Genomic DNA, 26,246 nt, shown 5'->3' on the forward strand with positions numbered 1-26,246 from the left:
ACAGACCACAGGTTCGGTAACAAAACTCCAAACGTTGATGTAATCCCAGTGAGCCACAGGTGGTCTTACAGATTGGCTGCCCAGATCTCAACATTTTTCCCTCCTCTCTCACACACTAACCCCCCCCCCCCCCCTCTCTCTCTCTCTCTTTCTTCCCCAGGCTCCCAGTGTGGTGGTGGTAGCCTGCAGCTGAAATCGGGCCTTTGCAGGGTGGAGGCAACACACGCTGCAGCCAGGACACTGTCACATTACTCTACAGTGGGACCTGGGCACCTGAGTGCAGACTGTGAGAGAGGGAAAGAGAGAGGCAAAGGCAGAAAGTAGGACAAACGCACAGACACGACAAACACCTCCTGAAAGGAGGACAACTTGGGAGACAACGCGTGAAGGGGACTGCAACTCTGTGTCGCCATTGTGAGACTTTGAAACAAGTTTAAAGAACAAGTTTGAAGAAGAGGAAGCACCATGGATACGGATTCCTTCGTGGACTACGAGTACCCAGACCTGGAACCTTATCCATCCCAAACTGAAGTAGAGTAAGTACATGCTTTCAATTCTAAGCTATACTTATTTCTGCTTTAATTATCTGCCTTGAGACAATCAGTTCATTGTTTAAGGTGTATTATTATTATTATTATTATTATTGTTATTCCAAATCACATTAAAAAACAACTTTGAGCTGCACACTTCATTGAGATATCAAGTGATACTTGGCACGCTTCACTGAGGCCAGTGTCAGTGCGCTATCTTGTTTCTGTTGTTATTATTTGTAATATTATAGTAGACGCCGTATCATTGTCATGTGTTGAGAGTTCTGATTGGCTGTTATGGAAACTCTAAAAATAAACAATTGTGTTAAAAAAACTGCCCTTTCCCACAACGGAGCAGGGTGCACGCAAGGACGGCTTTTGCTTGTTAGGAAAAAAAAAAAGACTCCCCACGTTGCCAATGAATTATTGTGAGTAAAACTGCTCTGTTTGGTCGCTGCAAAATACGGAATAAGTCATTTATCATCAGCAGCCGTGTTTTAATGAACCCTCTGTGAATGTAATATAAATTAAAGTTTGTAAAAGCTTTTTTTGCAGCCATAACATTCAAATGTCCTGTCGTCAAAACTCTTTCCCAAGTTATAAATTCACACAGTTTGGACAAGAAAAAAAAACGACACATCTTTGCACTCACAGACACAAGCACATTATTTTTCTTTAATAGTCTCCAAACTTCTTCATGTACAAGGCCTCCTCTGAATGTCACAGATATAATTATTACCCCATGATCAGGCATTCTTGCTACTTTATTTTTCGAGGAACGTGAACGCGGGGATTTGTTGTTTTCTGGCGTCAGGCTTTCGCTAATCTGTTTAAATGCAAATCTCTTCTGCTGCAGGACTTTAGCCAAAGTTTCCAGCCTCAAATGGTTTGTGATAGTGATGTGTGACAGGTTTAGTGACGTAGACTTGAGATCAGCTGAGTGAATGAAAGCCTCACATTGATTGTTTTCCCTCACGAATAAAAGTTTTATTCCTGTTTTTTTTTTTTTTTTTTTAGAATAATCCCACCATGTGACCCTACTGCTGATGACAGGCTCTACCATATATCCATCACTGCCATATCTGTAAGTCCACTCTCCTGGAGGATAAACGTCACCGTGTTGCACTTTTCTGTCATCTATTGTCATTCAATCGTTAGGTTCATCAAGTCAAAACCTCCTGTTTGATATAAAGCGTCATGTAAAGATGTCAAAACGGGCACAGATGAGCCATCACCTCAAGGCCAATTACACTCTTAGAAATAAAAGTGCTAAGTAGAACCATATAAGGTTCTTCGGCTTGTCCTCATAGGAGAACCCTTTTTGGTGACAGGTAGAGCCTTTTTCTAAAGGTTCCACCTGGAACCCTTAGTGTTACAAAGAACCCCTTTAAAACCCTTTATTAGGGTTCCCTTTATCAAAATGGTTCTTACTGGAACCATAAGGGTGTTACCAAGAACCCTTGCTTCTGAAAAACCCTTTCTGATTCTACCAGGAATGGTTCCAGGTAGAATCTCAGCCCTTGTAGAAGAACGCTTTTGGAACCCTCATTTCTGAGAGTGTATAATCTGTCAATTATACTCCATATTGGCCTATTAATGTGCATTTCTAAAGGGATTTTATGTTGATTCCCATATTGACACAGTAATTTCCTCTAGATATTCTAAGAAATTGGTCCGTACCATTTTTGCATTCCTCCCAACCTCGTGTTTCCTAAAACGTGTGTCACAGGTCACGACAGGTCATTGAACTCTCACTGGTCAGTGATCCTGAGTGACCACGCATTCATTCATTCAAACCACATCTATGCGGCTGCACTAATGAGACACCAATGTTTGGCCTTTTGTGGCCTCGGTTTCCCTCTCATTATTAGTCAGGAGCCGCGTGACGGCTGAACCCTGCGAGCCCCACAGCTGCTCACTGCTGTGCCGCTCATGCTAACTGTCGCATTTCCTCTCGTAGCTCGTTATCATGCTGGTCCTTGCAATCTTAGCCAGACGGACGAGGGTGGACAACAGTAAGAAAGGACTCCCGGGTTTGCTCAGGTGAGGCTCTGAACATGGTGACACTATTCATACAGAAACATATATATGTATATATAACTTTGTATTTACATTGCACCTTGCATTTCCATTGATAATTGTTCAATCTTCTGTTTGAAGATGAGCATGCAAACACTTTAAGTTATCAGTTACAGTGTTACATTTCAATATGTGAGAGCATAAGTGTGAACTTGACAATGTGTCGAAGCAAAGGCACAATACGCAATTTCTGCTGCTAGGATTCTCTCTCCCTCTCTCTCCCTTAAAGGTGCCATATTATGCAAAATCAACGTTTTTAATAATTTAAATCCTTATATTTGGGTCTCTGGAGGTCCTATCAGTCGGCAAAGTGTGAACAAAGATGTTTTTGTGGTCCTCCTCAGTCTAAGTACAGGAGATGAAACACGTGATGTTGACTTCCGCGCTCATTGGGACGTCACAATGCGCTAAATTCCTGGAATTGTTGTCTCGCGGTGCTCCTCTTTGTCCGTAAAACCTACGAGAGTGCTGGCGAGGGCAACGGTAACTGAAAACTAGAAGTTCGGGAAGTCCGCAAAAAGTTCTATTCTTGGCTCCACAGTGCAGCACAGAGTCCTCCACAAACTTCCAGCCTCAGAGGATTTATCTGTCCAGTGGATACATGTTATATATGACATCAATGTGCCTGCTAGAGCCTGCAAATTATCACTTTTACAAATGCTAACTGCTGTTAGCTTCCAGTAGCCTCTATTGCTGATGTCATTTCCTGTCCCTTAAGTTTCGTTTGACTTTACTTAAATGGAAACACTTCATCGATCACTACATTGATCCAAAAGGTGCATCTTTAACATTAGTCTTTTAATTTTTTTATTTACTTGATGCAGAAATGTTACATACTATATCTTTAATTTGCGATACCACAAAGTTATCAGAACTTTAGTTTCATCTTTTGGGTGGGTGCCAATGAAAAACAGCTTTCAAGCATGCTGAAGCTTCCGTGCATTAACAGTCTGTAACTGTAATTGATTTTTCTGTTGCAAACAGTCGAGGCATGCTGGGCCACGCTGACATGGACTGAGGCAGAAAAAGTATTTTTATTTAATTAGCACAGGAAAAAAACAACCATATTTGTGGAAAATGCTGAACAGGCTTAAAATAGAAGCTGAAATGTGTGGGATAAGACTTAAACAAAAAACCTTGCTTGTTCCGTTTTAAGTGTGATCATCTCTGCTCACTAAGGCCGCTCACGTGTGTGCTCTAAATACCTTGATTTCACAGTCCAGTCAACTTCCTGGACCATACTCAGCACAAGGGCTTGGCAGTAGCTGTGTTTGGAGTGCTCTTGTGCAAACTGTGGGGCCTGGTCATCTCACCACATCCCCTCCCCTTCACGACAGACACCGAGAACAAACGTGAGGAGGTCATCTTGGTTCATCTGACTGTAAATCTTCTCTAGCTGCAATGCCGTAATAATGTTGTTTTTTTTCCATCAATGTGATTTTTGTTAAATACAGATTGTGTCATTCTGTATAATTGGATTATTTCATTCCCCTGGCTGTTCAACTCAGGAGTAAGATTCACATGAAGCTTTTCCTTTCCCTGAAATTACCTTACATAAGTGTTGACTGTGAGGACTCGTTCCCCTGCTACTTTACACAATACCCAAATAGTAAGAGGTGGAAATAGCAGTTGTTTAGCACTGTGTGGATTTAAATCCCCTAAAACAGAAGTTATATCCCCTGTGATGCTCACACACTTGTTGCCTTTGCAGAAAACTGGGTGATTCTTGGAGTCTTCTACTATCCCGTGCTATACTACCCTCTCCTGGCATGCGGCACCTTGCATAATAAAGTTGGCTATGTTCTTGGCAGCCTCTTGTCATGGACACACTTTTCAGTTCTGGTCTGGCAGAAAATCGACTGTCCCAAAACACCTCTGGTAAGAAAAAGATAGTGTTTTATAAAAATAATATAAAAAGATCCAATTATTTATATAGCTTATATTTTTGATAGAGCAACAGATTGGTGAACAATCCAGAGTCTTGTCTGTCTGAGTTTTTTGGGGATTATTTCCCAGAGAAAGCTCACATTGTTTTGCTGTGTAAACCCATTGATTACCCAACAAAGCAGCTCTGTTGTAGGTGTATGAGATGTGATTAAAAAAAAACATATCAGGCCTTTCAGCTGGATTCATATGGATGAGGCTTTAAATCTTTCTCTGTCCCAGATTTTGTGTCAAATCCTCATTGTTCGGGTTTCCCCGTGCACTGAATACACGCGACTTATAATCATTAGTTCCACTGTCTGTTGGTCTTAATTAAGACGTTTTGTCACAGTTAATCAGTTTAGTGTGACAGGAAAAAAAAAAAGAGAGAGGCATCCGGGGCTCTATAGCACATTGTGTCATGGTTGTCTTATTCGTTTTAAATCTGCTGATTCAGGTGTTTTTATTTGGCTGTGAGAAGACACACTACACACTGCACAGGGACATTTCAGCTGACGTGTAGACAGATAGGGACACTTTCACGGAACGAAAAGAAAAATCACACGATAAAATATTTGCATTCGGTGCACAACATAACACAAGATTAACACATTTTGGCTGATATGAGGTCATCTATCTATAAAGCAAGTTGCGTGTGTCTGTCTGTGACAGGCATATCTCGCTGACCGTTAGTCAGATCGCCATAAGACTTTGGATATGGGTTGAGCATGGTCCGATGGTGTGCATCCTTTATTTTCATTTTTTTTTTGGAGGAATTTTGATTTTCGCTGATTTATCACGCTACACCAGGCAGGCAGCGGCTCATCAGCAGCAGCTGCGCTGTCTGGAGGTGTGAGTGAAGAGGCTGTCCTCGCGGTGGGTGAGACATTTTCACACGGTTCACCGCAGAACACGGTGTTATACTGAAACGACGAAGTCGGTGTCCGTTCACCAATACGAGAGCGCATATTTATTTCGCGTTAGCATACTACTACTTTGCGGCTAACTTGGCGAACCTGTTTCCAAAGGTAAGCTAGCGAGGCTAGGATTCGCATTGGCATCGGGCTAGATTGTCAGCCACGTTGGTGGCCAGTCAAAAAACAGCTAACTGCGCTAATGCTAGTCGAAAATTTTAAAAATTGAGTTGTGCCTAATGAGGTTGCACAGTGTTTGTAGTGAATACATACTTCCTACAAACACTGCACTAGTCTCAACAAAAGGGGAAAAGTAATTAGAGTCCACTTAACGTGTCAAACCAATGTGCTCTCCTTGTGACTTCTTTGGTTATTTAAAGTCTTTTATTCTTTTGCAGATATACAAATACTACTCCCTTTTCACCTCGCTGCCCCAAATAGCCTGCTTGGCCTTTCTTAGTTTCCAGTATCCACTTCTACTGTTCAAGGGCTTTAAGAGCAATGAGAAAGACGGCGTTACAGAGGTAAGTTTTGTTCTTACTGCACTTCCAGCCTGTGTGTTTCAGGATGAATGGCCCCGTTAGCACCAACTGTTCTGACTGTTTATATAAACGGTATTAATTAGCGACCTTTTGTGAATGTGAGCCTAAAATAGTTTATAAAAAGAGTTCTTACTATGATGCAAATTTCCCCTGAACCTTGTGCCTGTGAGAAACCTTTGTAAACTCGCTGCACATTAAGGGGCTTATTGTGGCCGTTCAATCTATTCTGAGGGAAAATCTGAAGTCCAACACAGCACATGCTGCTGGCTTAATCATGTTAAGTAGATTTGATGTAATTGGTTTATGTTATGTTCTTGATCAGATTATGAAATGGTTGCCTTGTTTTTTTTTCACGGCGGACGCACAATGCTGCGCTTATTCGACGACGATAATCTCAGAATGGGTGTGACAAAGCTGGATGTTTGATTTACCCCCACTCTCCTTATTATATTAATTTAAGTTTACACTTAAACGGTATCTAATCGCATAAAGGTGTTCAAGAGTGTGGACGCTGAAACATCTGTGACCCCCAACATTCGACAGTTATTATTTAGTTCCTCATGTGGTGATTGTTCTTTTTTTTAGGATCTAAACAGCAGCTACTACAACGACTATGTGAGGAAACTGTTCAAGAAGAAGAAGCCTGCTAAAATCAGGTGAGACTTGTGAATGGTCTGTATTTATATAGTGCTTTTCTAGTCCTAATAATCACCCAATCAGTTTTTACTATTCACCCGTTCACTCATACCGACTCATAGACTAGCAGAACTGGGGATTGAACCTCTACCACTGATCCACAGCTGCATATTATGCAGATTATGCTTTTATTTTTTGCTGTTTTTCATTCAGACCAGTTCTGTGTTTAAACACAGCTCATGGTGATTCTAACTCACTTTTATCAACATTGTAGCTGGGATTGAAAAGAAGCAAGACTCAGAGCAGGGATGTTGTATTCACAATCAGCAGCTTTTGTTTTTGGTTTTCATTTTTTGAGCCTTAAGCCCAATTTATACTCCTGCGTAAAGTGCTCTGCGTCGACGCAGAACCTGTCGAAGAGCCTCTGCGTCGTCTCCGGCTGCACGGAATATTTTTTAAGTGTCCGTCACTCCGTCAAGGGACAACGGAGACGGCAAGAGCTGCGATTGGTCCTCAGGACAGGCCGAGCTAAGCTGCTCTGTGCCGGCTCACAGTGAGCACCGAGCGTCCACAGAGGGCGGAGCTGAATACCGCCGACTTTGTCGCTGCCGAACTATAAATACGTCATATCTTAACACACACAGCACATGTTTAGACTCTAAATGGCCAATTTCTTGCCTCAAATTATCTTAAAACTGCGTTCCGGGACACAGAAAAGTGACAAACGGCCACTGTTTCAACAACAACAGTCTTTCTCCCTCGGACGCCATTGCTCACTGTAGCCAAAAGCACAACAACCTTGCGCAGCGACCCCTACTGATCGGGCGGGAAAATTGCAGCGCCTATCCGTAACCACGACGCAGAAGTATAAAGGCTCGAGTGGTCTACGTGGTGACGCAGACGGATAACGCATTACGCAGTCGGAGAAGTATAATGTGGCCTTTAACCTACAGAACAGGCTGTTGTTGGTGTGAAAATCTCCCACCTTCCTTTGTCTCTTTATTCCACACATAAAAGAAACTTTCATCGAAGGCCAGTGATGTGCAAAAAAAATACTCATTTCGATGACACAATCTGCTTGAAGGTGGCATTGAGAGGAGCTACAGGAAACAGATTGCGTTCTCTCTTCCTGTTAATAATGATTGGCACTTCATTTTAAGAACTCACTCACTTCCTGTCTTCTAAATATTTCCCTGTATTCTTAAAGCAGACTCTGTGAATAAGCACGCTGAAATAAGGCATTTTTCCTTTTTTCTTTTTCACTGCACGTTTGACTATCTTTTTGATGACGATTTGTTTACCTTTCACCTCACCAGCACGTCGAGCACCGAAACGCCCTCGCTCCCTCGAAGAATGATTGATGCTGTTAAATCATACATTTATACGCCAGAGGAAGGTAAACACTGGATTCTGGTTTCTTTCATGTCGCATCACACCTCCATCGTGTACGCTTTTCCTCAACACTTATTTTTCTTCTCTTTTTTTTTTTGGAGCAGCTTTCCGTTTCCCTCTGAAGTTGGCCATATCTGTTTTTGTGTCATGCATTACACTGTATCAGGTGAACATCATTTTGATCTTTATAATCTATAAATAAATATGCACTGTAAATGCATGTAGTAGTAGAGAAGGTACCTGGAACCAACCTGACCGTACATTTTGACACTTAGCATCATGCTAAGTGTCGCATAATTGATATTGCCAGGAAAATAACTTTTCCGGTAAGAAATGACTGATAATGACTTATTTGTCTTCTTGTTTGCTGACAGGTGGGTCTTCTCCTGATCTCAGCTGTGGTGCCTACGCTCCAGATCGCCCGCTTAGGAGTGGACGAAAACATTGCAAACGTTTTGGCCGGTTTCAAGATAGTTCTGTCTCCAGACAAACACGAGGTGGTCAGGATCGTGGTTTATTACATGTGGTGTGTAGAGGGTGAGTGAACATCGGCCGTGTGATAACATACAGGACATCTAGTGCAGGGGTGTCAATCTCATTTTAGTTCATGGGCCCACAAACAGCGCAAATTTGATCTCAAGTGGGCTCACTGGTGCGTCACAGTGCGCTAAATTCCTGTAATTGTTGTCTCACGGAGCTCCGCTTTGTCCGTAAAACACGCGAGAGTGCTGGCGAGGGGAAACGGTATCCGAAAACCGGAAGTCCGCGATAAGTTCGAATTATTGGCTGCACAGTGCAGCACAGAGTTCTACACAAACTTCCAGGATTTATACTAGAGAGATACTACTAGACAGAGTGTTCTGAACAGGGCTGTTTTGGCAGGGTGATTGAACTGCTGTGGTGCTTCATCCTTAAGGTACTTTGACCAAAGCATGTCACAAACATGTTCATTAGGACACCAGGGAACTAGTTTAACTTGGAGAAATAGGGTATAATATGGGACCTTTAAAGGGACAATGTGTAGTATTTATGGGTTTATATAACCCAAAATCCACTTTTTTATACATATTATGCTCCTGCATTGTCTAGTCGCTGTATAATAGTTGTTGTTTCATTTTCGTAGTGTTTCAAAAAGTCATGTAAAATAACATGGTCGCGGGCCGCGGTTGCATAGCCACTGTTAGCAGCGAGACGCCATGTTTCTACCGGAGCCTGTAAGGACAAACGCGAGAGAACAAATCAAGCGTCGCTTTACATGTAGCGGAAGTCCCGCCTCCTCTCTCTCCGCTTCGTCTGCTACGGCCGCGGTAGCTCCGCCCTCTCCCTCGCCTCACGAACCTCATCTGCTGACACGGAGAAAGACGACGAGGACGACATTTGACCGGCTGAGGATACCGTAGCGCTCAGGGAAGGGAGGGGGTGAGCAGAGCAGCAGGTCTTTGTTGTAAATTTCAGCCTCTCCTCTAGATGGCACTATAAACTACTTACTTCACCTTTAAATGAATTAATAACCTGAAATCTTCAGAAAAAAATTATGATTAGGTTCTAATCATAATGTGAAATTTCCACAATCTTGCGAGCCAGATTGGACTCCCTGGTGTACCAGTTCTTGCCCGCGGACTGTATGTTGGACACCCCTGATCAAGTGTATATCACTAAATATAAGCTGCACCTGTGGCATTGTTTTTAATCTCATAAAAAATACCTGTATCTCTCTAAAGTGCTGTATTTTCCTGGCAGTTTGCTACATCTCAGCGATGACCCTGTCTACCATCGTCAACCTGGTTTTGCTCATGCGGTCTATGGTTCTGCACCGGTACGTTCGACAACAATTTTCTATTGTAGCTTTGTTTTTTTGTTTTTTTTTAGAATAGTGAATGTGATTTGAATTCTGGTTGCTTCATTATAATGTGCTGTTGCACACAGGAGTTATTATAACGTAATGGAGTACTAATCATCCCGACAAAAAGAGCAGCATTCTCTCGGCGGTAACTGCTGCAAGAACTGAAAATGGTTATTAAGATAAGACATGAAATACTGTCCCATTACCATAAATTATGTCATATTAAAATAAATTGTTGTCCAAGTCGAGTATTGAATTTCATTTGTCTGTATCCCGGCTAAATTGCTTCTATAATTTACTATCTAATTTGTGCGTTTAGTGATAAATCAGTTTGTGTATTGCTCAGTCCTACATTTATTTTCTCTACTGTGTGTTTTATTTCATAGGTCAAACCTGAAGGGGCTGTACAGAGGAGATATCTATAATGTTTATAACTGCCAGAGAAGTATCAGGGCTTCACGGCCAGCACTTGTCTGCTGGATGGGATTCACCAGCTTTACGGCTGCTCATATCTGCGTCGGTACGATGACATACTGATTGGTTATTTTTGTTTGTTTTTTTTCAAAAGAGGTTCACGTTATTGGCCCCTTTTGTCACATATGTTTTATTTTGTACAGGTATAAATAAAGTGCCGCCCCTAAACACATACATCACATAATAGATCAGTCATTCCCAAAGACTGTGTAGGAGGAGATTTTTTTATTTTCTTACATTATGTGCTAACATGTAATATGTTGTCAGATTAATTTCTATGTGTTTTATATTAGATATAAGATGCAAAAAATACATTTCTTTCTGATTACCTATTCATAATATTATTTGGCTGAAATGGCATAGATGTTTTTCTTATGCACAGCTTTGCTCTTGACAAGACCATTTTTAAAAATGGGCCCAAATATAACATTTTGAAACGACCTGTATCCATAAGCTTCTGTTTTCTTTTCCATGTTCAAATTGGGTTGGTTTTTTCATAAATGTACTTAAATGCAGTGGAAAGTGGACACATTATGCAAAATCAACTTTTTAATCATTTAAATCCTTATATTTGAGACCCTATCTGTTGCCAAAGTGTGAAAAAAGATGACTCACTCATGTTTCTGTGGTCTGAAAACTGGAAGTCCACAAAAAGTTCTATTTTTGGCTCCACAGTGCAGCACAGAGTTCTACACAAACATCCAGCCTCAGTCAGAGAGTAATCCTTGAAGCTGTGATTCTTTCCCTGCAGGCATGATTGTCCAGACCATGGTGTTCTTCCTCTGTCTTCTAATTGCTGTCTTCCTCATCATCATACCTGTGCTGCACAGACAGAATCTGATTCTCTTTCACATCCTGTGGAGCATGTGGTAAGCAGCATCTCGTCTGTCTCTCTCTCGTTACCCTCCTTTATTTAAGGACTACATGACCAATGAGATCTGTCTCCTGTCATAAGAGCTCTGTTGCCATGTTATTGCATTCATTGTCTGACTGTTGACTCTGTCCTTTCAGGCCCTTCTGGCTGATGATTCTTTTGGCCGTGTTGATTCAACATATTACAGCCAGGTTTTGCTTCATCAAAAAAACAGCAGGCACTCGAGACTTACGCAACAGGTCATTTTTACCTTTCATTTTTGATACATGTTGCGTGCAGTGATAATTGCATCATCAAATCTGTATCTCTGATGCGTTTAATGCTCTCTAACAGGGGTAATCTGTTCCTGCTCACCTACCTGCTGTTTCCTGTCAACGTTCTGATCGGTGTGATCCTGGCACTCTGGCGCATGGCCATCACAGCCTTGTTCAACATTGTTCACTTGGGGCGTATAGATATCAGTCTTCTTAACCGCAATGTGGAGGCGTTTGACCCAGGTGAGCGAGATGTTCTGAAGCTGTCTAAAGGCCACATTATACTTCTCCGACTGCGTAATGCGTTATCCGTCTGCGTCACCACGTAGACCACTCGAGCCTTTATACTTCTGTGTCGTGGTGACGGATAGGCGCTGCAATTTCCCGCCCGATCAGTAGGGGTCGCTGCGCAAGGTTGTTGTGCTTTTGGCTACAGTGAGCAATGGCGTCCGAGGAAGAAAGACTGTTGTTATTGAAACAGTGGCCGTTTCTCACTTTTCTGTGTCCCAGAACGCAGTTTTAAGATGATTTGAGGCGAGAAATTGGCCATTTAGAGTCTAAACATGTGCTGTGTGTGTTAAGATATGACGTATTTATAGTTCGGCAGTGGCGTTATCGGCGGGGATCAGCTCCACCTTCTGTGGTCGCTCGGTGCTCACTGTGAGCCGGCACAGAGCAGCTTCGCTCGGCCTGTCCTGAGGACCAATCGCAGCTCTTGCCGTCTCCGTTGTCCCTTGACGGAGTGACGGACACTTAAAAAATATTCCGTGCAGCCGGAGACGACGCAGAGACTCTACAACAGGTTCTGCGTCGACGCAGAGGACTCTGCGTAGCCTACGCAGAGCACTTTACGCAGGAGTATAAATTGGGCTTAATGGTGCTTTTCCACTACATAGTACCGCCTCGCCTCGGCTCGACTCTATGTGGTTTGGTTGTTTTTCCATTACAATAAAGTACCTCCTCAATGTGGGGAGGGATCATCACAGCACGGCTGCATGAAACTGCTGTGAATTAGTTTGCTACAAGACACATACAAACTAGTGACTTGTAAAACAGTTGTTTCTATGTACTGAATCAATAGAATCAGTTAATTCAAAAGATTTGTTCAGTACTTCCTCCGTGACCAGAGCACACAGTCACTGAACTGAAATACAGCGGCAGGGTTTGTGATGCAGGTCGAAGCGTGTGTACGCAGGCTTTCAGCAGTGCTGTTGCTAAATAAACCAGACTCTTCTGTTAAATGATGAGATTTCTGACATTTCCTTCCTTGCTGTTTGAAATAACGCACGTTTTCAAGATTGTTAAAGGTACAATATACAACAAAATCCACTTTTTTATACATATTATGTGCTCCTGCATTGTCTAGTCGCTGTATAATAGTTTTTGTTTCATTTTCGTAGTGTTTCAAAAAGTCATGTAAAATAACATGACCGCGGACCGCGGTTGCATAGCCACTGTTAGCAGCGAGACGCCATGTTTCTACCGGAGCCTGTAAGGACAAACGCGAGAGAACAAATCAAGCGTCTCTTTACTTGTAGCGGAAGTCCCGCCTCCTCTCTCTCCGCTTCGTCTGCTACGGCCGCGGTAGCTCCGCCCTCTCCCTCACCTCACGAACCTCATCTGCTGACACGGAGAAAGACAACGAGGACGACACTTGACCAGCTGCGGATACCGTAGCGCTCAGGGAAGGGAGGGGGTGAGCAGAGCAGCAGGTCTTTGTTGTAAATTTCAGCCTCTCCTCTAGATGGCACTATAAACTACTTATTTCCCCTTTAAGTCTTTTTAACTGACCTTCAATTTTGGCATTGTTCGCTCTGCGAGGGCACTCTGACCAATCAACGGACAGCAGTCTGACAACATCACGAATAGTAATCAGCTCAGCTCACTTGGAACCGCACCTGAGCAGGTGCTAAAAAAAAAGTACCAGGTATACCAGGTACTATCGTTAATGGAAAAGCAAAATAGCAGTGCCGTGGTGAGGCGAGTCGCACTAGTGGAAAAGCACCATTAGAAGACCTCCTCCTCCTCCTCCTCCTCCTCCTCCTCCTCCTCCTCCTCCTCCTCCTGGCTCAGCTTTGGTGTAAGAGTAAATGAAAAATGCAAACCTACTATGATTCCATACAAACGGCAGCATGTAACCAGGTGATGAAGAGATATGGAAGAGAGTATTGAAAGAATATCATGCAAAGGCTACATTCAGAATTCCAGCCACAGTGAAGCTTGTGATATGTTAGATAAGACGATACAAGGCCTGGATGTGTGGCATGTGCGTAGAGTGACTGCTGCTGCTGATTTATCTCTGACAGGAAACATCATGTGATTGAGAGAGAGAGAAAGAGAGAGAGAGTGAATTTGCCCTTCACCTGATGTAATTATGGTTCTCCGGTCTTTGAAGCCCCCACTTTCTCCACAAACAACTGTTTTGAAAAATAGAATATTTATGCATTCAGATTCAGCGTTTATGTAATTTTGGCAGTAGATTGTCAATGTCATTATACCATAGATCTTTTCTAAATATATTTTTGCTGGGGAACCGCGGCTGTCGTGTGAAAAATAGGCGAGACGGACCACATATTGAAGTGAAAAATCGGATTTGAAAGTTGACAATTGGATTTTTATGTCCACACAGCTCTGAAAAAAACCTCACATGCGAGTCACATCAATTGAAAGAATTCACTTCAGCCAGGTACACAGCTATATATATTAACTATATATATATAATTATATATATATATTAATATATATAAGCTCTAAAAGGAAGGAGCTGATTTTTTGGGCCAGTTTTTGACAGAGTTTGCATCTTATTATGTATTGTTTTCATACAGTAATGGCATAATTAAGTATTTGGTATTGGTACTTGATAATGATGAGAACCAGAATGTAAGTTCTTGAACCTGTTCTGAAAAAAGCTTAAATCAGCATAAGAATGTACAGTGTTTTAGTATTTGTTCTGGGTGCATTGTGTATGTGTTCAGAATAACAAAAGGAAGTCACTGTCTTACATGATATGTTTATTTATTTCACATTCTTGTTGTTTTTTTTGCCTGTTGACATCTCCATTATTCATTGGTAGTAACGTTGTGCTTTTATCTTTGTAGACGTCGCTGTGACTATGTTTTTTACTCTCGCTGTGGAGTCTTAAGAAGGAACAATTTTCTAAGTGCAAGTGCACTTTTACTTATCCCACTTAAAGGCCAGAAATCGCTATCATATCCACTTTAGCCTGGTAGCGACTCTCTGCCTCTCAAATGATATCTCTATTCTGTGCCGTGCGAAGGACTCTAATTGCTCGTCCACCTCTGAAGCGGCTGCAGATTTAAGGCGTCTGTTGTCATGATAAGCAGGTGGTTGAAAAAAAAAAAAAATGCTGTGAGATTGTATGACCATTATGTGTGATTGCCTCAAAGCCAACATAGGGTGCAGTCCTATGTGTTTATTGCTTTTTCCCCCCCTGTGTCTGTCTGCAGCCTACCGCTGCTATGCTCATTATCTGAAGATTGAGGTGAGCCAGTCTCATCCTGTGATGAAGGCCTTCTGCGGGATGTTGCTCCAGTCTGTGAGCCAGGAGGGGAACAGTGCACAGAGGTCGAGGGATGCTGAAGAAGGTCTGTACTGCAAAACTTACTCCAGATCGTAGGCTACACACTCATTAATTCATGCATCGGTCCATGGTTTAGTTTAGTTTATTTTTGTCTGCACAAAGATTTACATTGCTGCTTTTCTATATTACTATGTTAAAATGTACAGTATATACAAATGCAATAAGAATGTGCAATATAGAGTGTCTTACATCCTTAGTTCAGCACAACCTATAGGTAATCAGATAAAAACAGAAAAAAACAATCCACCAACTATTTAAACACACCTGAGCAAAAAGTACTTAAAATGTTTCAAATAAGATTGAATTTGTGAAATTAGTTTTTATGAACAAAAAGAAAAAACGTCTATTTTGTGACCTCTGCACAATTAGTGCTACTTTATATCACTACTAAACGTGTGATATATAAAACGAATCATAACTTTGACTCAGCAACAACAAGATGGGAAAAAAAAACATTTTTAAAAGCCTGAATATGTGACCTATAAACACACATCCCCAGGATGTCCATATAAGGAGTTGTGTATTATTCCCATGGCAAATTACCATGGGTGCACGTGTGGCACAGATCTGTGCCACGTGAGCACTGAGGGTTAAGCACACTAACCCATTAGGCATAGGGATAAGGAAATGTGTCAAGTGAATAAACAAATTAAAATACTAGGAGCAGGAGAAATTTCCCAAGGATGCCCTCTCCAGTGACACTCAAAGAATTTTAAAAATCCGTTAAGGGAATCAAACTGGACAGCTTGAGACTCCAGGTTGAGGGGGCAGAGTAACAAAATCTCTCTTTGCAAAGCTCTGTGCCGACAGAGTTGACAGTAAAAGTGATGAAGCCCTGGGAACATAGGCTATGACTGCACTGAGTATGTAACATGTGGGAAGATAAAGATGTGGGCAGCAGGCCGAGGACAGATTTGTAAATGAAACTGCTGACCAGAGAACACAAAGGGCAATGGTGTGTGAGCGACCAACAGCCTGTAATGAATCTTAGTGCAGCACGATAGACGGCGTCCAACAAGAGAAGACATTGAGGCATTCATGTCGACAATATCTCCATAATCGAGAAGAGACGAGAAGGAGGCAGCAACAACATGCTTCCTCCTTTGTTTCTGAAGAAGAAACCTAATTTCACTTTCAATTTCCTTAAAGCGGAACTAGACCGGAAGTTCCTATTATCGCTGTTTTTTTTGGTGTGTATCTGCGTCATTACCTTGTTTATGAAGCCTGACGGTTCGAAACAAACAGTTCAGCCATTGCTGAGAACGTTGTGTTTTATTGTAATCTCGGGGCTCAACGAGATCACTGAAAATCCCGTAATAGTTACGTAAGCAGCGGTTCTCCTGAACAACCGATCGTCCTGCTCCGGGCACTAGTCCGGGCACATCCGGTTGCGTACATTGAACCGCAGAAGAAGAATAACGTCCGTTGTGGAGGTGTTTCACGAGCAACAGTGTCTTCTGACTCTGGGTCTGACTCCGGTTTAAAGTCATAAAGGGACTGCGGCGGGGAGTCGTGACGAAGCTATTTTTAAACAGTGTTAAAAACAGTGTTTAAAACAATGTTTTGATAATGAGGAGCAGTGCATCCGCCGTTCCAGAGGGGGGCGCTGCACTTCTGAGAATGGATGTGCTGGATAGTACTGGCCAATCACAAGACTCTGTCTTCTGGGGGTGAAAGTTCACTCTGAAATCTTGCAGCAGAAAAACACTGTCAGAAAAGAGGATTTCTATCGGCTAGTTTACAGCAACTAGGAGGTTTTTGACCATAAAAACAAGTTAATATATGTAAGTAGACCTCCATAACTAACATTTATGTGCAACAGGACCACTCTATGTCACCTTTAAAAGATAATCAATGTTTTTAAATGAGAGGAAAAGCTTTCATCAATTGTCATGTGGAGGTTTTCATAAGAGGCCACAAGCTGAAGATAGGTTTTCTAAGCAGATGCAAAGGAAAGGAAGAATTGCTGGCACCTTCCTCTTTACCAGAAAACAACGTTATCTTGGTTTTGTCAGCTCATCTAAGACGGAACAGTTGAGACTGAATGATGTCAAAAGCTGACTGCAGACGTTCAAATACAGGGGCGACGGTGCTTGCGCACTATTGACACAAACAGTGAAAAGAGTGGGTCCTACGACTGAATCCTGTGGCACAACCTTTAGTAATGTTGAGAAGGCTAAAGAAAGACCAGAAAGACTGCACACATTGTTTTTACGATTGGAGCGATCGTTTGACAACAGCAGCTCATATCTTGCATCTTCTGACATAAGATCTCAAAAACAACATATCACAAAACATGGCAAACTTCTTACTGACCAACAGCATTTTAAACATCTGGAGCAGGACATTCTTAGTCCTACTATTGCACTATTGTCTTATCTTACATACTGCACTACTGTCCCCCCTGATATTTCCCTAAATGTTTTTTCCTACCACATTTATTGTATATATTCTCCTCCCCTTTCAACAAATCACATTGTTTGCTTAGTTTGTTAAAAAAAAAAAAAAAATTGACATTAACATTTTGACAAAAACATAGAAAGATAAACAATTGAAAGATGGTATTGAATAACCATGTTTATGATAGTGTATGTGTTGCTCACTGCTTTAGGTCTATGTCTTTGCCAGGCCTTCACAGCACATGAATTCATTTGTTTCGCAGATCAATTTGTTGATTTTATTTCATTATTTTAATCACAATAATCAAAGAAATTGATATTGTTAGTCCTTTGCTTGAAAAGGTCGATCACATTCCACATTAAAGCCAGTGAGGCAGCTTTAATTTCTCTTGAGAGGTTTGGCGCTCAGCCGCGGGGTCACAGTAATCATATCATAACAATTCGTTCTCTCATGAAAGAAATAAAAGCTCGACTCCGCTGATTTAATATGTCAGGGGCAAATTGAGTTTTTGTAGAATAATTTACAGACGCACTGCTGGTCTCCAATCTGTCCAGTGTGTCATAAACACATCAGCTGCCTGTGCTCACCTGAGCCTCTGTCACCAAGAGACAGTGGAGTCCTATAGTGTAGAATAAATGTTGTTGAAACAACACAAATTATAGAAATGATAAAGAAAGTTGCCTAAAGTATAAACATTGGCTTTAAGTCTGGTCACTGAACCTCGTGGTGAAGCGCTAAACTGTGGTGACCTTCACATTCTACAAAGTATGTTAGTCGTGTTTGTTTGCGCAGTTAAGCTTCCACTTCTAAATCCAAAACGCACACCCTGGCTTATTTGAAGGTTAAAAAAACAAAACCACTTTTATTTGTAAGCGATAATACACTTACATAAATGTCGCATTTTAGACACTGGACCTTTAAAGTAACCCAATATCTCTTGTTATTATCACAGTGGTGATTAGAGGGAGCTAAGCAGCACCTTGTTGCATCTGTGTTGCCAGTATTGTTTATGTCCAGTATTTGTGCGCAGTATCATAACACAGTGGGTTTATGGGTTAAAACACTTCTGTTCTTGGCTGAAATGCCTGACAAACAAATACTTGATTTTTAGGACAGACCTCAGCAGTAATCTATACATCGTCTTCAGTAGGGAAGTCACATGTCGTCTCTGGTGTTGTGTCAGGACAGCAAACATCCAGTTTTTGTTGACGCGCTCTGCTGCAGAACCATCGATAACAGACAAATGAAAGGGCAGCCTTTGCAATTTACTAATTGCATTGTTTCAAATTGCAATTTTGAGCCCTAAACATCGCTGTAAACAACCTGAAGGTCCTGGAGGAGAGACCTCTACTCCACCTCCACCACGTATTTGTCCTGCTAACGTCACAGATGCACATTTATCACGAAATAAGCACCATGTAAGCGCAATGTACTAAATGTATCGTCATGACGATATCATTGTATTGCATTTTGAATTATTTTATTTATTTATATTAGTACACACCATTTATATTTGAATGTACTGTTTTTCTATATATTTTGTTTTAAACCATGCAAAGCAAATGAATCTGTGTACATTACAGTCAAAGCTTAGGCTACTGTAATTACAAATGCACAGGAGACGTTGCTTGTTTGCCTGTAAAGAACAACACATTATCTGCAATAATGTATTATAACGATTAGTTCTGTAGCTGAAGCTGATTCCACTGGTTATCTTATAATAGCCTGTTTCATATTCATGCAGCCCAAGGGGCTTAAACATCATGTGTGTTAATAGGGAGCCCAATGTGCTCCAACCACGCTCTGAGGATTAGAAACGTGATTGCTGTTCTATTCTAATGCTGTCATTAGTATGGAGCAGGTCCTGGGTGGCCATTCCTGCTACAGTTTTTTTTTTTATAAACTGTTTCTGTTCTTGAGAATACACATGACTAATAATGTATATGTGTGACATACCTTTGTGGCTCTCATGAAATGTCCCCAGGGATCCAGCTGGTCCAACAGGAGAAGATACACTACAAAATGTCCAGTGCCAAGAGAGCCCGCGGGCACTGGCGTCTGCTCTACACCCTGGTCAACAACCCGTCTCTGGTGGGTACCAGGAAGCACTTCCAGCGTCAGACCGCAGAGAGCTTCCTGAATGGAAGCCTGAACCGCGGTGCCCAAAAGGATCCAGCAACCAAGGAAGCAGCTGCCAGTATTTGAACATGAATGTGACTCTGACGATTAAGGATTTTACTCTAAAGTCTCTTGGGAGAATTCTGCAGCCACAGTATTTGTCCCACGTCACCTACTGCAGATGTGTGTGTGCATTTTGGCAAAATTGAGTGCACCCACAGCTCAGTGTCTCATGTGCAACAAGCCTTTTGTTTCCTGTTTGTCTGTGTGGAGATTGTGTGTTTACTTTGTGCTGTTGTTTTCCCCCCTGGCTGTTTTCTGTATGAGAGCCACAGACTCGTGTGTGTGTGTGTGTGTGTGTGGGGATCTGCTCTCCCAACTAAAAAACACTCACCATTAAATCCTTTGTTTACATCATGTTATATATTTAAATCTATGGGATAATCACAGATGTTTTCCAACGTGCGGTAATTATCGTATCGCGCTAATGATGCAGAACGGCTGCTGGACACATGGATGTGCAGTCAGTATTTATATATGTAGACCCTTTCACTATCCATCCATGACTTCAAAGAACTAACTGTGTTCATCTAGTGGATGAATTTTAATTTTGCGTAATTAAAACAATAACCTGTGGATTCGGAACTGTCGGATTATTTGTGTTCTGTTTTATGTGTAGCTGCTATATACTGTCTGGTTTTGTGATATTTGCCATATCACATATTTTGGATGTGCACTGGCATTTTTTTTTTTTTTTTTTTTTTTTTTGCTTTTAAGTGATAATATAAATCAAGATAACACTGAAATGTACTCTTCTTACAGTTCTATTATTATGGGATATATTTAATGTACTGCAGTGTCGACCACGTGATCTGAACAGGGCCGAAAATAAAATAGAGGGGGGGAAAAAAATGACTTCATCTTTAGAGGAGGAGTTTTCACGATTTAGATCTGACTGTGTCAAAAACATTTTTGATAAAGACGAACCGGAAGAGAGTCAGTTACATGTCACTCATTCTGAAACTGTGGATTTTAAAGATTAGACTGTGATATTGTGAAATATGGCCTAAATTATCTCACCCTTAAATGATGTAATGCGCCACACAAAGAGAACGCATAGGAAAAGGAGCAGATATTATTTTTTTCGACAACCACACGTATATCAGTTTCTAATGTTTTTACAGAATTATTTTACCCGGATTATATTTTCCCCCAGATTAGTCTCTTAATTCCTGGGAGTAGCGATCAATGACAAATCCACTCTGTATAGTTTAATTTCTTTTATTAATTCCACTTACATAAAATGATATCAAAAAATCTGTAAAGGTCACTGTTTTTTTTTTCTCGTTTTACATCGTATTTCACAAAAAAACTCACTACGCATCAGATTACAAAGACAGTGAAGCCCGTTTTTTTTGACGCACACGCGCGTCCTCAGTGTCGAAGCTTCGTTTCATTTACCAGTCGTAAAAATAATAATTTTAAAAAAGACGATCATTTAAATTCACGTAGCTTTACATCACATCAGGTCGACAGCAACATCTAAAGTTACCTAGACACTACACTAAGAAACAAAAACACACATGGAAATACGCGTGACATGCCATGGACACGTTCATTGGAAGAAAAAAAAAAGGCGAGAATAAAGCAAGCACCCGTTAATAATACAATAGGTTGGAATAATCGCACGTTTTAAAGCCTTAACATTACGTGAAACGACAGTGTGTTGTTGGCAAATAACTCGGGTTAATCCGGGTTATTCGGTCAAAAAAAACAATACAGCTGAGAATAAAAGTCCCGGTTTTTTTGTTTTTTTTTAGGACTTGCAAGGACATCGGGCAGGACGCAGCTGTGTGCCATGATGAGTAAAATATCATCGCTGATATCATCATTAATAGTATGTCAGTCTGCTGCTTCAGTGCCGCGGCTGAGTGGAGTCGGAGCGCTCGACACCTGAGAGGATGCTGGCCTGTGTGAGATTTTAAAAAAGGCTCATCCACAGCCTGGCGCGCACACACACACATACATCCACACGCGTGCGCACGCAGAGAGAGATTACAAATAGTGCTTTTCCCTGATGTTTATTGTAATGGCGTTAAAATACATGGCACCTTTTTTTGTGTCTCGTTGCCTTTTGTGCTCTCAAAGACTGTGATTCAAAAAAAATGTCTAATGCCACGCGTGTCTGTGATTACGCGCGCCTTCACCGTATAATACACGCACATTTTTGCGCTGATGCCCGGTGCGCGTCCCCCGCAGAGAAGGAGCGACTCTTTTTTCCCGCTTTTGTGTCCGTCTCGAGGTATGATTAACTACACATTTGTGCTTCAACATCATGTCACTCGGTTTAACCTTATACAGTAGACTACAAATGTTACATGAATCCACTTCCTCAGTATTTGTGAGGTGATAAAAAAATAAAGGAAAAAAGTATTCATAAAGAAAAAAAACAAAAAAAAACAACCTTCGGTTATATCAGGCGCAATGTAATTCACGTGTGGTGATGGTGGTTGGGTGAGTTACCTGCTTTATTAAAAAGTAAAGTATTTTACAGTAAACCCGCAGACGTCAGCGGCGGCGCTCACAGCTCAGCGGCTCGGCTGCTTGTAGTTGCCGTTGATCTCCTCCGAGATGTTGACCGCCTCTGCTCCCAGAGGTAACCTGTCACTGTACTCCGAGCCCACCTCGAACTCCTCCGGGTTGGTTTTGGACGAGGACCCGGGGATGGACTCGGTCACCACGCTCCCCTCCGCCTCCCCCTCCCCGTCTCCCTCCCCTCCCTCCGCCTCTCCTTCCCCCTCGCCAGACTCGCTGGGGTCGAAGGTTTTCTCTGACTCCACAAAAGACGCCCTGGGATCGAAATCTCCGCCCATTTGTTTCTCCATCTGATCCGGATTCTGAGCCTTCATGATCAGCTTGTAGGTCTTCCCTTGATACTTGTATAACAAATGGCAGCACGTGGCGCCCAGTAAGGGAACAGTGGCCAGACCCAGTAGGAAAATGCTGACGACGACGATGATAAGCAGGGAGGGAATCTTCTTCCTGGTTGTGAAGACTACTTGGACTTGGCAGTCCTGCCCCCCATAGGTGAGACAGAGTGTGTAATTGGTGCCAGGCTTCAAACCGTGGAAGTGATAGGCATTCACCCCCTCCTCTATGTTGGACCACTGAACAATAGAGTGTCCACTTCCTGTGTTGATGCAGAGGTAGAGCATGTCCAGGGTGGATTTAGCAGACGAGGGCTGGTACAAACCTACAGTCTCTTTATTCACTGTTTGCTCATTTTCACTTTGACTCAGGTGAAGGTTAGATTTGCTGCTGGGAAGCTGCAGGGGATTCAGCTGCACTTTGGCCTCCGTCTCCGACACTTCCAACGCAATGACGCCAAAATCAAACGTGTACTGCTTCAGGTCGTCCAGGCTCAGGTTGAAGGCGTGGTTGGAGATGTATTCACTGCTGTCTCTCACGCCACACTTACTCGCAAACGTGGGGTGTTTGGAAACGGTGCCGACCTGCTCCGTGTCGTCACTTTTGCCCGATGAAGCGTCAGGACTGTTCTTAGTTTTTTCGTCAGGTTTGCCCCAGTTGACCACGTTGTTTCTCGTCTTGGACTCTGTGGGCTTCTTACCAAACGGAGCGATTCTGTCCAGAGTAGAATCCGGCACTGAGTTGCTTTTATGTTTTTGGGTGGCTGCCATAGCCACTCTAACACTGCTCTCTGCTTTACCTAAATCATTGACCGCAGAGCAGCTATAATTCCCGTCCTCCCTTTTACTCATTCGTGGTATGATGAGAGTGCCGTTTCTAAAGACGAGGAATTGGTTATTGGTTGTTTTATCATTAATAGGCTGATCATTTATCTCTCCAGACGTTGGCAGGGGGAAGAGATAGTTTTGATTTCCTGCAATCACCTCCCAGTTGACTTGCGGTGCCGGGCTCCCCTGTGTCTCACAGTTTAAGACGACCATGACGCCCTCATTAACCTCTGTGTTCTCGGTGTTGGGCTGGTAGGTGATAGTGACAGTGGGGGCTCTACAGTCCAGTTTGGGAATCTTCGTAACCATCGTACCCTTCAGGCTCTCCGGAGCCTCGCACAGGACTGAGTTTGGCTCGGGGACGGAAATCTTAGTTGTTGAGATCCAGTCACTCAGCCACTCCAGGCTGCAGGAGCACGTGAAAGGGTTGTTGTAAATCTGAAGGTGGGACATGGCGGCGAGAGCACTGAAGGTGCCCTGCACAATGGTGGTGAACTTGTTATTGTTGATGCGCAGCGACCTCAGGTCCTTGAGAGTGGAGAAGGCGTCCTTTGGAAGGGTCACCATTTCGTTGTTGTTCATCTTCAGCAGCTGCAGGGCAGTGAGGTTGCGCAAATCCTCCCATGGAAAGTGCACAATTTTGTTGTAGCTGATGTCCAGGTTGCGGAGCTGAATCAGGGGAGCCAAGGTGTCCGTCTCTATGGTAACGATTTCATTGTGAGCCAGCCACAGAGAGGTCACCTGAGTGATATTCACGAAGCTTTTGCTTTTCAGTAGTTTGATCTTATTGGCAGACAGGCTCACGGTGGTAACGTTGGAAGGGAGACCCACGGGAACCGCCAGCAGGTCCTTGTAGGCACAGTCAGCAAACTGATGGGCAAATTTATCCTGGCAGCTGCAGAGCTCTGGACAGCACTGCACCATGCCAATCACGGCCGTCCACAAAGCCAGAAGCACCAGGAGCCTTCTCGCCATTTTCTGCACCTGCAAGTAACAGTGACTGAGACATTAGCCAAATATATGGTTTAATCTGATGTTTACATGTCCATTATGTGCATTAGAGCAGCAGGGAATGCACTATGCACATTTTTTTTTTTTTTTTTTTAATCTCATATCAACCAAAATGTGTTTTTCAAAAGCACCGTGGAAACCATGCATGTTATAAACTAATGCACACAAAGAGAGCAGAAAACAACAACAACAACAACAACAACAACACAAGATGAATAAAATTACACAAAAGCATCATGTGCAAAAGTTTGGATTTCCGCACAACCACCACCTCTGCTTATTCTGGTTCACGTGCACTTTACAAAGCGTGCACATACAATATGATGTGTCTCATATTCGCAGGAGCGCCTTTTCACATGAATATCACTTCACAGTGCAGACAAACTGACGCTGTGCGTCACGATAAAAGCTTTCATTTTTGTTCCATTTTTTCCCCTTTCTTTATTAAATTAAACGAAACAGTTAAAACTATATTATTATTATTATTATTATGCATCAATGCCCTCAGTATCAGTTTGCACAGCACTGCAGTTTTCCGCACTTGTTCAGATGTCCTTGCGACTCTGCCCTTCAGCTCAGATATGACTTATGTCCTAGATCTGTGTCCAATGCATCTATTTATTAATACAGATTTTTATTCCGCTGTATTAAACGCCTCATTGATCGTAAACATCGTCTTACCTGTGTTTGTGATTACTTCAATTCCTGTGTCTTTTAAACGGAGTTGACAATCCTCTGAAACAAGTTCGATAATAGGAGGAGGAGGGAAAAAAAGTCCAATCTTCATATGTGGTGGATCCTTTCACATGACATGTGCAGTCGTGGGCAGCGTGGGTGAATCAAGGGCGGTGGAGGGAACATATTTTTTCCCGAAGAGTCGCTGTTGCAAACGAGCGGCGCTTCTTTCTTTTTTTTCACCCTCCTCCTCCTCCTCCTCAGTAGCAGCAGCGAGTGTGGGCTCCACTGCGCGTCCACGCCGCCGTGGAGCGAGAAAACTAAACCGTGAACGCGCAGCCTCTCCCATCTCTCCCCTCACTATTAAAGATACAGAAGCTCCGGCTCGTCCTCCGCCCTCAAAGAAAATTCATAATTGAGCAGCCCATGTTTAATTTAATAACCCGACCAGAGTCTTTGACCTCATTCGGTTTGTCTGCTGTGTGCATTGTCTTTAATTACACTATTTAATAGTTTACAAACGCACTGGCGCACACAGTTGCAACAGTTTTCTGCAACAGCCTGGATTAGAACTAACATATGTGTAATAGCAGATATGTTATTGCAACAATATGTGACACTTTATTCATTTTAACTCAGTGAATGATTGAAAATAATCTAAAAAAAAAAATGTTTCTGGTAAAACACCAATTCTGTGACACATTATGTTGTGGATACAAGTGTGTACATTTCTATTGTTATTTCTAATGCACGTGTTCAGTTTCATTTAAAATTGCCTATATAGATGAGGGTTTTTATTATTTTATTGGTCATTATAATTCCTTGAGTGTGAACGTTGGTGTTTGAGGAGACGTTTCCTGCTGAAATGCTGCCATCGTGTGGTGTGTCCAAGTATGTGCTCATTGTGTCCTTTCATTCAAGGCAAAAACTCAAAAGTATTTAGCTGTTTGCCCCAAGAAATATATGGAAAACCTGGTATTTCACGCAATATTCAGTGATTACAACCTCAGCAGGAGCAACCCTTTTCCAATTAATGTACATACGATCAGGTACGGTAGCCTTTTTTTTATAGCATTTTATGCAAATATGATGACGTTGTTTATTATTATTATTGTTTTGTATTGTATTGTATTCTTGTTTATTAGACATGAAAACTAAGCCAGGGGTTGTGGGGACATAAAGTAGTAGAATTTGGCAGGGGTGCCAATCACCAAGTTGGTGCACT

The 26,246-nt window shown here is 42.2% G+C and overlaps 2 protein-coding genes across 2 annotated transcripts; one reads left to right on the plus strand and one right to left on the minus strand.

Annotated features, from left to right (window-relative positions):
- Window positions 1–465: 465 nt before the first annotated feature.
- stra6 (signaling receptor and transporter of retinol STRA6) lies at window positions 466–21,449 on the plus strand (the record flags this gene model as incomplete). The annotated part of the gene is given in 19 exon segments (XM_083893687.1): window positions 466–536; window positions 1,548–1,614; window positions 2,491–2,573; window positions 3,828–3,961; window positions 4,321–4,487; window positions 5,845–5,970; window positions 6,574–6,644; window positions 7,941–8,020; window positions 8,121–8,182; window positions 8,391–8,553; window positions 9,757–9,832; window positions 10,246–10,379; window positions 11,085–11,202; window positions 11,345–11,446; window positions 11,541–11,704; window positions 14,929–15,066; window positions 19,447–19,616; window positions 19,619–19,659; window positions 21,401–21,449. Coding segments are annotated over 19 exon segments (2,016 nt in total).
- A 719-nt stretch (window positions 21,450–22,168) lies between these two features.
- On the minus strand, window positions 22,169–25,149 carry islr2 (immunoglobulin superfamily containing leucine-rich repeat 2; the record flags this gene model as incomplete). The annotated part of the gene is made up of 2 exons (XM_083893456.1): window positions 25,028–25,149; window positions 22,169–24,319 (listed from the first exon to the last, which is right to left on the minus strand). The coding sequence occupies exon 2, from the start codon at window positions 24,308–24,310 to the stop codon at window positions 22,169–22,171; it is 2,142 nt and encodes a 713-aa protein (XP_083749582.1). The 5' UTR covers window positions 24,311–24,319; window positions 25,028–25,149.
- Window positions 25,150–26,246: the final 1,097 nt, after the last annotated feature.

This window comes from Microchirus variegatus (genome assembly GCF_963457635.1).
Source record: "Microchirus variegatus genome assembly, chromosome: 8".
Lineage (NCBI taxonomy): Eukaryota > Metazoa > Chordata > Actinopteri > Pleuronectiformes > Soleidae > Microchirus > Microchirus variegatus.